At 43.2% G+C, this 14,444-nt stretch overlaps 1 protein-coding gene across 1 annotated transcript in view; it reads left to right on the top strand.

Annotated features, from left to right (window-relative positions):
* Positions 1-14,444, top strand: part of ncanb (neurocan b) — a 122,547-nt gene that overhangs the window by 46,654 nt on the left and 61,449 nt on the right. Inside the window, exons 9-10 of the mRNA XM_073476410.1 lie at positions 1,450-2,097; positions 2,146-2,661. Of these exons, the coding sequence (XP_073332511.1) occupies positions 1,450-2,097; positions 2,146-2,661 (1,164 nt within the window). The remainder of the gene's footprint in view (positions 1-1,449; positions 2,098-2,145; positions 2,662-14,444) is intronic.

The raw sequence follows: 14,444 nt of genomic DNA, 5'->3' as shown, positions 1-14,444 counted from the left end.
TTGAGGGATTAACATATAAAAAGTAACTATTTGAAGCAACATCATGTAACTTTTTTACCTTAAAATAACAGCTTCAAAATCATGTTGATGGTACAGTTTTTTGTCAAATTGCAAAAAATGACAATTTCTACATAACGTTGCTTTAAATTATAACAAAAAATGAATATATGAACACATACACTGCATGTCATGATACAGTTTCTGGGTTATTTATTGAATGACTGCAAAACTTATTTAAAATTGCAAGGTCACAGCTAAAAATTGCAAATGTTTTTTGGAGGTAATTGGGAAGAGCTGCCACAGAGAACAGCTTTGGAAAAATAAAGCTTTTATTGTTCAGAATTTTTATCTGGCCTTCACATTACTATTTATGTATTGGATCATTTAACGCTAAAAACAAATGTGATTGGGACGTTTTTCAAGCATTGGTTCATTTTTTTAAGGAAACATTGTATGATTCAGATGATCTGATTGTTTGGACCAGTTTCAAGGCCAACTGGATCCTACGTAAACGCTTTTTTTGTTAAAGTTAGAACAGTTTTTTTTTAACATCAGAAGTTTATGTATTTATGTTTGTCTGCCATCCACCATTTGGCAATCTGCGATTCAGAATGTGGTGACATTTTTAGGGTTGTTTGCTAATGGTGCACCGCCACCTTGAATTAAATTTGATCACAGTTCTGTTGAAGCTGTGTTTTTGAGAATTATTGTTGGGTAACTGTGGTTGTTGATAATTTAGTCATTAATATATAATGTTGAAGAGAAAACCTCCAGCAGGGGTTTATAAAAGATTTGTCTTTTCTATGGTAACAGGTGCTTTATTAAGATTTTAGTTTCTCCTTACATTTCTAAACTTTAGGAATTGGTTTGGTTTTGGTAGTCTCAGAACCCATCGGCTAATGTTTAAGGATGATTTATCCTCTTGGAGAAAGGGCCGATGTTTCCGAGCTTCCGATGTAGCCCATAGATACCCTGATAACATACAGATATTCCTGCCAAGACTTTCTCCTCTGTGTGCGGTTCATTGTTTACAGTCTGGTTAGCAACCACGACTGGATTATTTCATGTGTTTATCTGCTTGCAACCAAAGCCTGCTCAAATGTGATTGGTCATACTACAGATTCTGCATTAATAAAAGGATATCAGTTAATAAAGATTAGTAGTGTTGGTTAAGAAAAAACAACACATGCAACAAAAAACAAATCATTGACATGACACAAACACACACCAGTGAACACACACCAGCCAGCACTCTCACCACTGATTCAAGCAGACTCGTGTGTTTATAATAATTCTGAAACTGTGCTGTAAGTTATATGGGGCTCATGTAATCCAGGCTTGAGTTTTAATTGCTAATTACACATCCATAAAATTAAATCCACCCCCACCCTCCCAACCCCATAATGGAATCGTATTAATTAGTTTATTCTCTCTCTTTATTCCCTGTAGAATCCACTGCACCAGGTCCAAATGAGAGTTCACCACCCAACGAACATGTCAATGTATCTGGTCCTCAAGGTCCCAGAGGAGGCTCGGCCTTTGCTCCTGCCCCAAGGAGCCACTTTCGGTGGGCTATCAAATCCATGGGTGGCTCCAAACTAGGTCCCCCTGGAAATGTGGCCTATGTGGGTAAACGTCCCACCTGGGAGCCCATGGAAGCCAAAGCAGGGCCACTCGAGGTGATGACCCTGCCCACCTCCCTTCAACAGGACAACCCGGAAAACTATTCAGGCCAGGGGAGGGACCAGGACGGAGAAGATGTTAACACCCCATCAGCTGCCAGAACTGGATCAGGGGAGGACAAGGAGATTGAGGGGAGCAGTGAGGGGAGCAACTTTCCTGGTGGTTTTGGATTGAAAGCCAGCAACGTGGACCGCACTAGTCATGAATCACAGTCTTCACTCAGCCAAAGTCAAGCTGAGCTTGTGACTGTGGCGGAGCACACCACTCTGTCCCAGTGGCAGCTAGTGCAACAGCCCACCACCCTACTTCAGGGCTCCCAGGAGCCTGACACAGCAGAGGAGGCCAGGGGGGAGATCCTGTACGTCCGCAGGCCTACTGAAAACCTCTCGTCTGCTTCTTCACGAAGAGGAGAGGGTAGTTCAAATTCAGATTTCACTCCTGTTTTTAGGAAGCACAACAAAGGCACGAGCAGAAAGGAGGAAGTCACTTCCACGCCTGAATCCCTAATGAAGGTGCTGACCACCTCTGAGGTGACCACAGTGGAGCCTCTGACAACCAGAGACACACAGAGGACGGATCCTACCACAACATCGACTACCACAGAAAGCTTCTCAGACAGAGCCACCACAGAGGAGCCGTCAATTTCCATTTCGTGGGTGCAGGAGGAGAAAACAACAAGCACACCCGACCTGAACGGTCACCACTCAGCTACTCCAGCACCGGTTGAGGGATCTCAAACGAGTACAGGTGTCGTTCACTTGACTACCTTCACATCAGGCGCCAGCGTTGGCGCCACAGAAATGGAATCCAGGTCTGCGGTGTCCGAGTCCTTCGTGGTTGGAAGTCGGTGGACACCTTTCAAAGGCATGAGCCCAAAGTCAGAGGAGAACAAAGCTTCGACGACGACAGACAAGAAAGAAACAAACAACCCTTTCGGCATTCTCGTCCCCAACTGGGCCTTTGGGCTCATCCCATCAGGTACGTGAGCACCCCGGTGTTCCTGATGCATGAATTTCACTGTCATTATTATCTTCGTAATTATGAGTGATTATCTAATCAGTGGCGATTTATTTAATTATGTATGCAGCTCAGTGAGAGACAGAAACATCACTCACATCACTGCTGTTCTCAGGTGGCATACAGTACAGTAACAGCAGTGTTTTATCACTGCTGCTTGGCCTTCGGAGTTCACAGCCCCTTCAAACCACCTCCAATATATATACGTCTCTATCTCCTAGCTGTGTCTGTCTCTTGTTGTTTCATTCTACATCTCCTCTCTCTTTCTCCCCCTCTGACGTGCATCATGCATTCTTAATCCAAGCTTGTTCGTCTCCTTTGGCCTTCACGTTTTCTTCTTTTCTTCTCCCTTCCTCCCACGTTGGTGGAGAGAGACAACTCCAGACAGTGAGGCAGTGCACTTGGGTGAGACCAACCAGGTCTTAGTGAAGTAATTAGCGGGTCAGAGTGAGTGCAATTAGGTGAACAGGGGAGAGCCAGAGATCCTAGTCCCCAACAAATCAATGTAGACACAAACTACAAGATGGGACTCGTAATTGACTGCGGTCTCTCTTCTCTTTTCTCATTTTCGAGTTTGTCCATGTTCACTTCGCCTCAACTTTCCTCTCTCGCACTCCGTCCCTGAATTCTCAATAATAGCGGAGTCGGTGCTGTTTGTCTCAGCAGCATTGATTTCTTTTGATAGTTAATGGACCTGCTGCGGTGGCAGACAACCACGGAGTGAATGAATTTTTAAAAAACGCCGTATTTTTAGGGCCACTCATCTCTTCCTCATCTGAATTTGTAATCTTAGCAACCAAAACGCGTTTGCTGAATGTTTAATGCATCTGTCTAGAATCAATGCAGTATTTGTTGTGTGTTTCCGCCAAACTAATGCCACGCATTCATCCTCAGCTGGGTTTTGAAAATACTTTTTTTCTTAAATCATGACGCAGATGTTTAGTCACCCTGCTCTGTCGAGTGCATTTCTAAAACTTTTCTTCTTAAGTCATTACATGGAGAGGTCAGAGCTGGTGGGGATTCAGTAGCTGCATTTACATGAAGCCTTTTATATGCCACTAATAATGAGGATAACAGCCTGTTCAGAATACACACACCTCAGGGAGACATTTCACGGTATGTTTGACAGATGGACGTTTGTCAGGGTTTTTGGATTAGCTGTTCTGTGCGTCAAAGATCTTCTCCTGGAAAGATTCTTCGCTTAATTGCCTCCATTGTTTGGTTATTTATGATTCCAGATTTATTTATTTTATCCTTTTACAAAAGGTTTGTTTAACAAGATGAAGTTTGTAGACCCTACATGCTACTCACAAAAACAGATGGATTAATGAATAATAAATCAGAAAAATAAACATTTTTTCCTACTAGAGTGCGGAGGATGAGTTAAACAGGAACTGTGCAAATTTTCAACCAGCTTTGTATCGCTACAGTGTTGTCAGTATATGCAAATGAACAGTGGTAAATTTCTCTCCATTTTGCCTGCACCCAGAGCCCCCCAGCCCTCCAAATGACACAAAATCTGGTCCTCTGGCTGATGCTCGTTTTTCTGCATCAACTTCAGAGTGCACCGCATTTTTGGCAAGGAACTTAAAAAAGAAGGAAGGGTCTGAAGGAATGAAATGAAAGAACATGCAAAAATCAGTCATTAACCTACACTGAAGTGTGTTCATCATCTTTTTCTGGAGACATTTCTTCATCAGAAGCCATACGCCATAGATATGTTGGGTTTACAGTAAGTGGGTTTGTGTCAATACAGCTGTCGCCACAGTCTGGCACCAAGGCAAGATAAGGTGACGTAATGACCCCTCCTTCTTTATAAGTTTCCTTGATTTTTCTATGCTCACATGCTCAGTCACAAAGAGTATGTTCAGATCGACTCCATTTCATTGTATATTTTCAAGTGGGAAGTCAGAAACTTGTTAGTTTCAAGTTGTCTGGATCACAGCACAAGCATCCTTCAAAACGCTGCAGTGCACTCTGGTTGTTGTACGTTTTTCTACCTAAAATACCACAGCCTTTTTTCTCTGTTTTCTCTGGTCATGTAGCACCAACCAAAACATTTGCGTCTTCCTTCTTGCATCTAAGCCCAGTTTTATACAAGGGTCATCTTTCCCAGCGGTGAAATACTTCACTCAGGAGTTAACTGACCAGCACTTTTTACCAATAGTGACTGACCTTTGTCTGAGCAGTATGTCTTCCCGGGGGGGAACCATCTTTTGGTGATGTTTTCTAGTTCACAGAAGATTATAAAGCAGGGGACTTGCCTTCCCTCTTCCTCTCTTCCTTTTAATAATACCAGGAGGAGGATATTCTGATAAAACTGTGGCTTCAGTAGAGAGCACAGCAGCAAACCAATAACAGTGCAAAAGGCTCAACACAGGACCATCTTCCTTGCTGGAGGTGGAGTGCTTTATTGAGTGCTTGCAGCGGAGCATGACCATGAAAATAATCTTATCTTTTAATTAGGTCAACATATAATCATAAGTTCAGTCAGAAAATAAAAATCTTGGCTTCTGTAATTGCACCTCAGGGACACTTGGAGGAAACGAAAAGAGGAGTAAAAGAGGACTTTTTTGTCTTTATCCGTCTTCCTGATACGGTGACATTTGAGCAGACCGAGTGTCCCTGCTCTTGTTGAGTGATTAGAAGCATGAGACCCCTCCCACTGAGTGACCTTTTGTAGTTGTCAGTTATAGTACAGAGAAAATTACAGCAATGGTTGTCTGCCCATTAAAGCAGAGAGATAGAGACAGAGAGGAGGGAAAGGGCAGGAGGATGGACAGCTCTTGGAAGCAAGGATGGGGGAGCGAGGGGTGAGCGTGTCCTCTGTGATGCTGGAGGTGGGAGTACATAAACCTCTTTAATCAATGATCAGAGACTACAGTAACACAGTACCGTGGGCCTCCAGAGAGCACACTGTTTCTCCTCATCTTCTTTCTTTCTTTACATTTCTTTACTTCCTTCCGCTCGTCATTCATTATTTGTTATCAGAGCAGTCTCAGCGCCTCTACAGTATGTCCTATTTGGCCATGTATCAGAGCGATAAGACGCTGGTATATAATGCCACATCCAGTTTTCCGATTCCCCATCACTCTGGCCTCCAGCTAAACCCACACAGATGGGTGGACATACACATACACACACACATAAAAACTAAATATATGTGAGGAAGCACCAGCATGCCAGGCTTACTCAGGAGTAAAATTTGTTAATCCATCCCACATGTCGCACCATCACATACAAACACACACACACAACTGAATATGTCTTAATCCTTGACTGCAGACACCACGAGAAAGTAAACACGTTGCATTATACTTTTTTTCAATTACTCGTATCTTCATTTCCATATTGTATAATCCTGAAGACAGCATTTATGGAAGTTTGTAACACCACAAAAAGAAGTTACAAAAGCTGTTTCTAGTCCAAAGAATCCCAACAAGCATGGAAAATTACCAAAACGGTTCAGAGCGCTGGCATTCAGCCGTTAGGGGTGACGAAGCAAGTCGAGTGGATACAGTGATGTCGGCTATCTGTCCAGCCTTTAAATTACCAACGCCAGTCTGATTCTCTGGCAAACAGAGAGCCGGATGCCTCTGAGTTATAGCCGTCTTGACTAAAGCCCTGTCCGGGGCTCGAGATGGATCAGACCTCTGGCAGCATCAATAACACGGCGAGCAGCCCTCAACCAAATTAGAGTGTTAAATTTGGAGGAGAAGAGCCAGTAGGGTGAAGTGTGTGTGTGTGTGTGTGTGTGTGTGTGTGTGTGTGTGTGTGTGTGTGTGTGTGTGTGTGTGTGTGTGTGTGTGTGTGTGTGTGTGTGTGTGTGTGTTTGGGGATGGAGGGGAATGAAGGAGATTAATGGAGACGGGGACAGGCTGGGGTGGCATATTATCAGTATGGGTCTGTGGATAGATGTTCAGTTTGTCTGCAGGCTGTTGGAGTCCTTGGATAGGCTGTCTGGAGCAGCGAGAGGGCACATTCTCGATGCTGCATATAGAAGTCTATTGATTTTCCTGCCTCTCCCTCCCATCTTCCCTTCCTCCATTCATTCTCTCTCTTCTCCGTCTCTCGCTTTCAGGCTTTTTTCGCTCTCCCTCACTCGTCGTCTCCATGACTTTATGTCTTTTATTACTCCTCTGGTCATTGTTATGACTCTCTCCGGCATAATGTTTTGATAGCCTCTTGAACTCCGATGTGGTACAACACGAGGCAGTCAATTGCCGTCTAACCGTATCTGTCCCCTGTACGATCCTCAGTCTCGGCAGGACCCTCGCAGCTGACTTTCAAAAAAAGGATTCACCTCCCTCAAATCCTTCCGCCGCCTAATCTGTCATCCTTCTATCTGCTTTCGTCTTCAAGTTTCTCCTCTCTCTTTCTTTTCATGGTGTAATTCCACCATTTTTCCATATCAAACACTCCCACTGAATATAATCCTGTGCTATTGGCTGCTGCATATTAAATGAATAGGATTTGTTGAAGAACAGCCTTTAGGGACACTGGGCTCCATCGTGGTGTGGGATGAAACGGCGTTACACACCACTGTGTGCTGACTGAGCATAGGCTCTATGTATCCAGTTAACCGGGGGAATAACGGTGCAACCAAAGGGTTGAAGATGAGCTTAAGTACTCTGTGGTGAGAAATCACAATGAGCCTTTTGTGGACATTGCTGACTGCTTGTAATGATAATGCATACCAGCACCAAAATCCACTGAATTAGCTTTAAGTTCTTAATGCCAAACTTTCTTTAAACAGCTGCCTAGATTCCTGGGTTAAATAGTTGTGACCTCCTCAGCAGGTTGGGGCTCGCATTTATAACAAAAACATCAAAATCAATGCTTCTCACGGATAAGAGACATTTCGGTTATTAGCAACAACATGGATGACAGTGTTGCTAAAGCTAGTGGTGTTTTATCTCTGTTCCTTGATTCTGCATACGTGAAACCAGCCCCTTCAGATCAGCCTCTAATCGCTGGCCTCCTGTAAACCGTATACTGTGGCGAGTGATACTAATCTAATATTGCTAGTAAAGAAGTCCCATATTACTAGCATGCATTGTTAACCCATTTTGTGGCGCTGGAAGGACAACCAGCTCTGGCCGTCTGCTGCACGTCATCCTTTCTCAGTCTCATCTATTTTCCTGTCATCGCTCTGTAAGCTGTCCTGTCCAGTAGAGCCACTTTCAAAGAAAGAAAGAAAACCAGTCTCAAATTGTCCAGTCAAACTTGTGTCTAGGCTGCTGGAAGCTTTCAACAAGAAGGAGTCGTGGCAGAGAAGAAGAAACAGTCCAAAGCGTGACTTCATTTCACAATGAAAGATGACAACAGTGCTAGTTGTATTGTCAGTAAAATGATCAAGTATGGGTACGGGAAACGGCAACAATTAGCTGAAACTTTCTACTGTAGGCAACATGAGCTCAATTTTGCAGGAATGTTGTGTATTTGTGTATCTACACATGGGAGCTAACAAAGCAGCAGGTCTGTTACAGAGGGCAAATATCCTGTTACATTAACATTCAGATCATGCAGGCTTCACAACTTTTTTCCACACAAAAAATTGATCAGGAATCAAAAAGGGAATCGATAAAGAATCAGACTGATAAGACGAATAACTAATGACATGGTATTTGATAAAGTCTTATCAATTCCTATTCCTTGATTGGAGCTGTGGTTGCAGAAAAGGCCACATAATCGGTTGCTTTTTCTCAGAACATGGATGAACTCTGCTTCATCTGCTGACAAGGTTATGCTCGTGCTATCACTAACAGGCCTGCTGTCACACCTGGAGCTAAAGCTTCTCGAGTGCCTGTAACATCTAGAGTAACTTAAGCAGAGCTATACTGGTGGAAAGATCAAAACAGGAGAAAGGAGCGAGAAAATGTAGACAGTATTTATCAGTCTCCAGGACAACATGAAATGCATTACAAGGCCATTCATCATGTCAAATTCGACATGTTTTCAGCATTCAGGAAGTGTTGTTTTTACATGTGTGTAAGCACGGCTCATGATACTCAGTCTCTCCATGGACCAAGTCAAGTGCTGTGCCTGGAAAAGGTCATTGAACATTACAGCAAGCAACAATATGAAAGGCAAATATTTGCGGTTTTGCAGAGTGCGGTTGGTTTTTAAACTGTGAAAGTAAAACACACTGACTAAATAATTCAGTGAGGGATTTCCTGTGTAGCAGGCGGAAAGCTCAAGCAAAATATCTGTTATCAGAGTGTTCACTGACATTTTGGGGAGTGGAAAATGTTGATTTATACTTGTAAAAGTCAATGAAACATGCAGCTACGTTTGTAAAGCTAATGCACCATCAAAATTTGGGTTTTTGATATTCTGCAGCGAGTCCGCACAAAAACCACAGAGAAGCTGTCTTAAAGTGGAATTTTTATGGCGACATAAAAATGCTTTATTATCTTTGCTGCCACAACAAAACCTGGTGATTATTCAGCCTCTAGGAGCCCCATCACAGGCTGCTGTATTTTATTTTGGAGATTTGACCCAGAGCTCCCATTATGGCAGATGAATGTCTGAATCTCTTGACTGTTACTGGTAGCAGATCCACAGCAGAGCTGAAAAACAAGTTGCTGTTGTTTTTACGAATATTATCTCATCTCACAGCGCTCTTAAGATCAGTTGGACTCAGTAACTAGTGCTAAGCTCCACTTTTCTGTTTCCCTGGACACAACATATGCTTTTTAATCATGTGCTTGTTTTGTTAGTACAAAGCCGTATGCTCACATATGCATAAAGCATTGTTATGAGAGAATTTGTAGCCTTTTCCTCACCTACGAATTTCCATTTGCTTTCCATTTTTGGATTTAAAGTTCAATATAATTAGTGCTATTATGTTACCTGCCAAAAACATTGACCATCCACTCCTCTTGGCTCACACAGGCAAACCAACGGGCTCGGTGAGGAATAAAACTGCAGAGTAAAACATTAAGCATTCACACTGCAGATGAAACATCACCTGCTTGTTGGAGCATTCAGGCGTCGTCATCTCCTCTGATTTTATTGTAGTCATTCTCATTTAGCCACGTCTGTAAGCCAGATAAGAGAAGACCTCTGCTGAGCCATATGTCAGCCCATTAAAAAACACAGTCAGGGATGCACTGAGAAAGGTTGCTTTTTTTTATTTAGTCCCTGATGAATTCCTATTTTTCTACTTTTTATTGTCAGCTACAGCCTTAGGGCCCCTGAGGGTGCGTTGAGTTTCATAAAGCAACGAACAACATCACCTCTGTATGCCACCAATTGGGAAATGATAGGAAGGATGGATTGAGACAGAGAGCTTGGCAGGGTGCTGTCAGAAGGAATATAATCCTCTGTGTGGAGTTATTGTGTGACTGTGCAAAGCAGTGAGAGACTCACCTGGTCGGGTTATGTTAGCTGTTACAATGCAGCATTCAGGCGCTATCAGATCAGACGTCAGGAGTCTGCTTCCTTTTATTGAAAGAATATTTCACCTCTCTATCTGTATCCAACAGGTCTGTCCTCTGAGAGGACAAAGAATGGAGACAAACTAGCAGCCTACAGTCATGTTGTTTTTCAGATCAGTTTCTCTCTGCGCCAACACATTGCTTTTATTACCTCTAAACGAGATGGATCTGGATATATATATATAAATATATATATATCACAGTGGAAATAGAGGTTCTATTATGTGTATAGCACACCCGAAAAGATTTGAATAGCAGCGTCCCTGAGACGTTACTTTCACATTTTCATTCTCCATTTGCAGTCAGACACACGCGTATCTGTCAGCGTATCAGCCAGTCACACATGCCGGAGCACGCCATCGGAAATGGAGCCACCCGTCATCAAATTTAACGGTGAAATGTATGATTTCAAATTGAGGTATTTTCTAGCTACATAGGAGTGGCAGTGGAGAGGATGAGTGCACCCAGCTGGGGTTTTTTCGAGCTGCCAGATTGCCTGAGTGACTTCACTCCCTCTCACTCTCCCCATTGCTGAAGGCAGAGCGGAGCAGCGGCAGCAGGGGTGTTTGGCTCCCAGCATCAGTCACAACGCATCATGCAGCAGCCAGCCCACAGCGGGTGAAAGGGTTGAGGGGTCCCTTCATGTAGGGCTTGTCAGACACACCCACAGATCTGTCCCGGCGGGGGAGGACTCAGACACGGGGGGGGGGGGGGGGGGGGGGGGGATGAGGAGTCACAAGGAGAGGAAGGTTTCTTATTGTGTTTGATGTGAGTGTGTGAACTATAGAATCCGGTGAGCTTTAAAGAGAAAGCTTGTGTTTGCAAATTGCAAATGGTGGCTTGGAGGCATTTTGGGAAGCTTCTTTTTCAGAGGTCAAGTAAAGTAGCTCTTTGTTGAGTTTTAAACAGGTCTCCAGGCAAACCCTCCTGCCCACGGCTTGCTTCTCCTAATAGTGCTGCCCCGCTGTCAGAACAACTTCTTGATAGTATCCACAGTGGAATACGAACATGCAGGCGAGAGAGTGTGAGATCCCTAACCTCTCTGTGTGTGTGTGTGCGTGTGCGTGTTTCCTGCTTTTGATGTCTGATTACGGCCTTTTGTACTGGCATAATTGCAACAAACTGCACAACACGCCCGGTCAGTGAAGTGCAAGGTCAGTGAAGTTATGTCCACGCATACTTATTATTTTAGTTCATATTTGGGAGGTACAATATGTGCAGGAGGTCTGGGAGAAGCAGAATATAAATAGGAGGGTTTGGTGATTAATAATTGTCTTCTCAGCCAGTCACATCATTTGTCTCGTCCCCTCTAAGCAGCTGTGCCAATCACAGTGGGACATGATGAAAATGGCTCATCAAATGGAGAGAACAGAGGGAAAGAGTGCAAAGCAGCTTCTTCAGATAGTGAAACAACGTTTTTTTTTCTTTAAAGCTGCAGACTCGCAAGACAAAACGCCACAAATGTGATCCGTCAGTAACTATTCTCTGCAGGCACTGCTTGACACTTCTGTTAGATTTAACCAAAATAATCACACAGTCACATTTGTTATTACAGTAAAGTGACATTTCAAAATGCATATTAAAAAACTTGCTTTTCTTCTTTGTTTAAACTGGTTTGATTTATTTGTCATTAAACAACAGCGGTTTGCATAACGAAATGAAAGTTTGTCACTTGAAAAACATAGAACATATATAACTAAAGATAATTAGGCTACAAACATATATACATAAACATGTAGTGCATTTTTTTAATTTGCATCTGGGTGGGTGTAAACAGTAAACAAGATTGTGATGATATTGTGGAGGGCATCTTCCCATTAAATGTTCGACTTCAGGTAAACACAAATCAACTTTAACTGCGTATGAGCACCAAGCATCAATGTTACTAACACAGAGTCCACCTCTCCCTGTCCACTGTAGTTTGACCACTGTAGTAACCACTGATTGAAACGGCTGAGATCCGGGATCTTGTGGTGGAGACAGATTGTCTGTGAAGATCAGTCTCTGATTTCCCAGTCCCAGACATAATAATAATAATAAATCATAATTATTCAATTTTCATTTCATTCATTTCATTTTTTTTTAATCAAAGTTGATGAAAAAGACTAAAAAGACGTGTCTAGAATTAAAACAAAAACGTAAGATCGAGGCAGAATCAGTGTTTGCACAGCATACGACAGCTGTTACTTACATACATACAAGTATATCCAACTAGTTTGATACCCAGAGATGCTTGTGTGTGTTTTTCTTTTGCAGCAGCAGCAGCCTGGTGTTTCCACAATGAATCACTTTGCAATCTGACATGACTGACTTCAAGTAGAAACTTCAGATGCACTTCTGTCCTTTGGTTTTCAGATGGCTTTAGGGATTTTAACTGAATCTGAACTTCCACACAGTCTATAAGCAGTGGAGGAAGTCACAGAAACAACACAGCCTGTTTTACCCACATTCTGGCTCTTTACATCGCTTTATCACTTTACATTTGCATTTTTGATGCTGATTTAAAGCTGTGAAGTGGTTGGAGAATATCTAATCTACTGCTGCATATTTTTATCACCTTAATTGTATGAGCCGTCATCATAACTCTGACACACAGACACAATTTTACTCAGAAAAGCAACACATCTGCTTGCACTACTTAATTTGCATGTAGCTCGCATCTGTTGCATCGCCAACTCTCTCACTGTACAGTCCTTGCTGTGCAGGGTGAAGTTCATTTCAAGGTCAAGAGCACACACATTTGCCTTTGTGCTTCCTGCACAACTTTATGTGCCAGAGAAGACATATTCATCATCCATACATACACTGAGGCACTGATGTTTAACAACACGTTCTTTTCAGTAATCATGTAAGTCACAACATGAATAATTCACGATACATCACTGGCAGTAACCGTCAGCCTGCTGCTTTCATTATTGTGTGCATGTAGAATATTGCTGGATGATTTTTAAAAAAGAGGAAATGAGGTGGATTCAATATTTTCATTCCACAAAGCCTCTGAAAACAAGAGCAAAGACATAGAGAAGTGGGGGGGAAAATCAAGGTGGATAGAATGTGTTTGTGATGATAAGCCAGGATGGATTATTTTCCTGCCACTCTGACAGCCCCGATAATGCAATTTATTTAGGACGAAAGGAGACGCCACAAGTGCCACTCTTGTAACAATAGACCCTCAATTTCTTCATCAGTCTCGCCGAGCGGGCCGGCTGAATTGGGCTGTATTGAATTGCTGGCATGTTACTCCTCCCTGGTCCTCTCCAGGCTGATTCAGTGTGACGCTCGGTTCACTGAGGTGCTCACTAAGAGCGCATCGGCTGCTTTCTGCTGTCTCAGGCTTCTGGCACTGTGGCTAATTGCAAGTGTCATGCTTTCTCATAGTTTGTGTGCATGCAGTCCTGTGTGTGTGTGGATGTGTTTGCTTGTGCAGAGAAGAGGAAAAACATGTAATGCAGTTGAGAAGAGGTGAAGTTGGAAGTGGAAAGGACTCATGTATTTTTAGTGTGAAAGTAAACTCTAACTTATACACGGTGCATGTCCTCATGTCACATACACCTGTGGGGTCTGCTTACACCATACAGATATGACTGTAAATTGATAATAGCACCAAGTAACTTAATAATGACTTGGAACAGGTTTATATATTGGCAGGTTAGCCCTGGTTATTTGAGTATCCCAGTGTTGATTGCAACTCTCAGTGTGTTCATTAATAATTAACGCATTACTGTAATGGATTACATGTGGGATGTTTGACACAACCGACTGCAGTCTTGTTTTCATCCCTTTCAACCCTGGACACACACACAAAGGTGGTGTACGGTATACAAATCCAGACACAGGGCCCTGCATGTGGTCAGACAGACAGAAATAGCTGCTCCCTCCCCCGCGGTGCTCATCAATCCTAGTTTGTCAGAGGCTGCTCCGCTCAGGCCGGGTGCAGTAATCACATCGCTACACCTGCTCCATCTACAACCTCCCCCTCTAAGTTATGAACTCATTCTCAAAGGATGGCAGCCTTTCAGGTGGCCGAGCCGGGTTCAAGCCTCGATTCGGCAAGTATCGAAGTTGTCAGTCGTCCTTGAGCAGCTTCAGTAACTGACCAGGTGCTCTGATCTTCCTATTTTGTGTAGCAGAACATGTTTTTTCTTCTTTTCGTCTCGTTAATCATGTCCCAAATTATCTTGCACACCACTGGTTCAGACTGACAGCTGGTGCAGAGGGTTAAAAGGCAGAGGTGGAAGCTTGGTTTCAGGGAGGCGAGGCAGTGCTGACCCTCCCTGTGGTGTGTATGACCCCATGGACCGT

This window comes from Pagrus major, chromosome 11 (genome assembly GCF_040436345.1).
Source record: "Pagrus major chromosome 11, Pma_NU_1.0".
NCBI lineage: Eukaryota > Metazoa > Chordata > Actinopteri > Spariformes > Sparidae > Pagrus > Pagrus major.
This window is presented reverse-complemented; position numbering and strand designations above follow the sequence as displayed.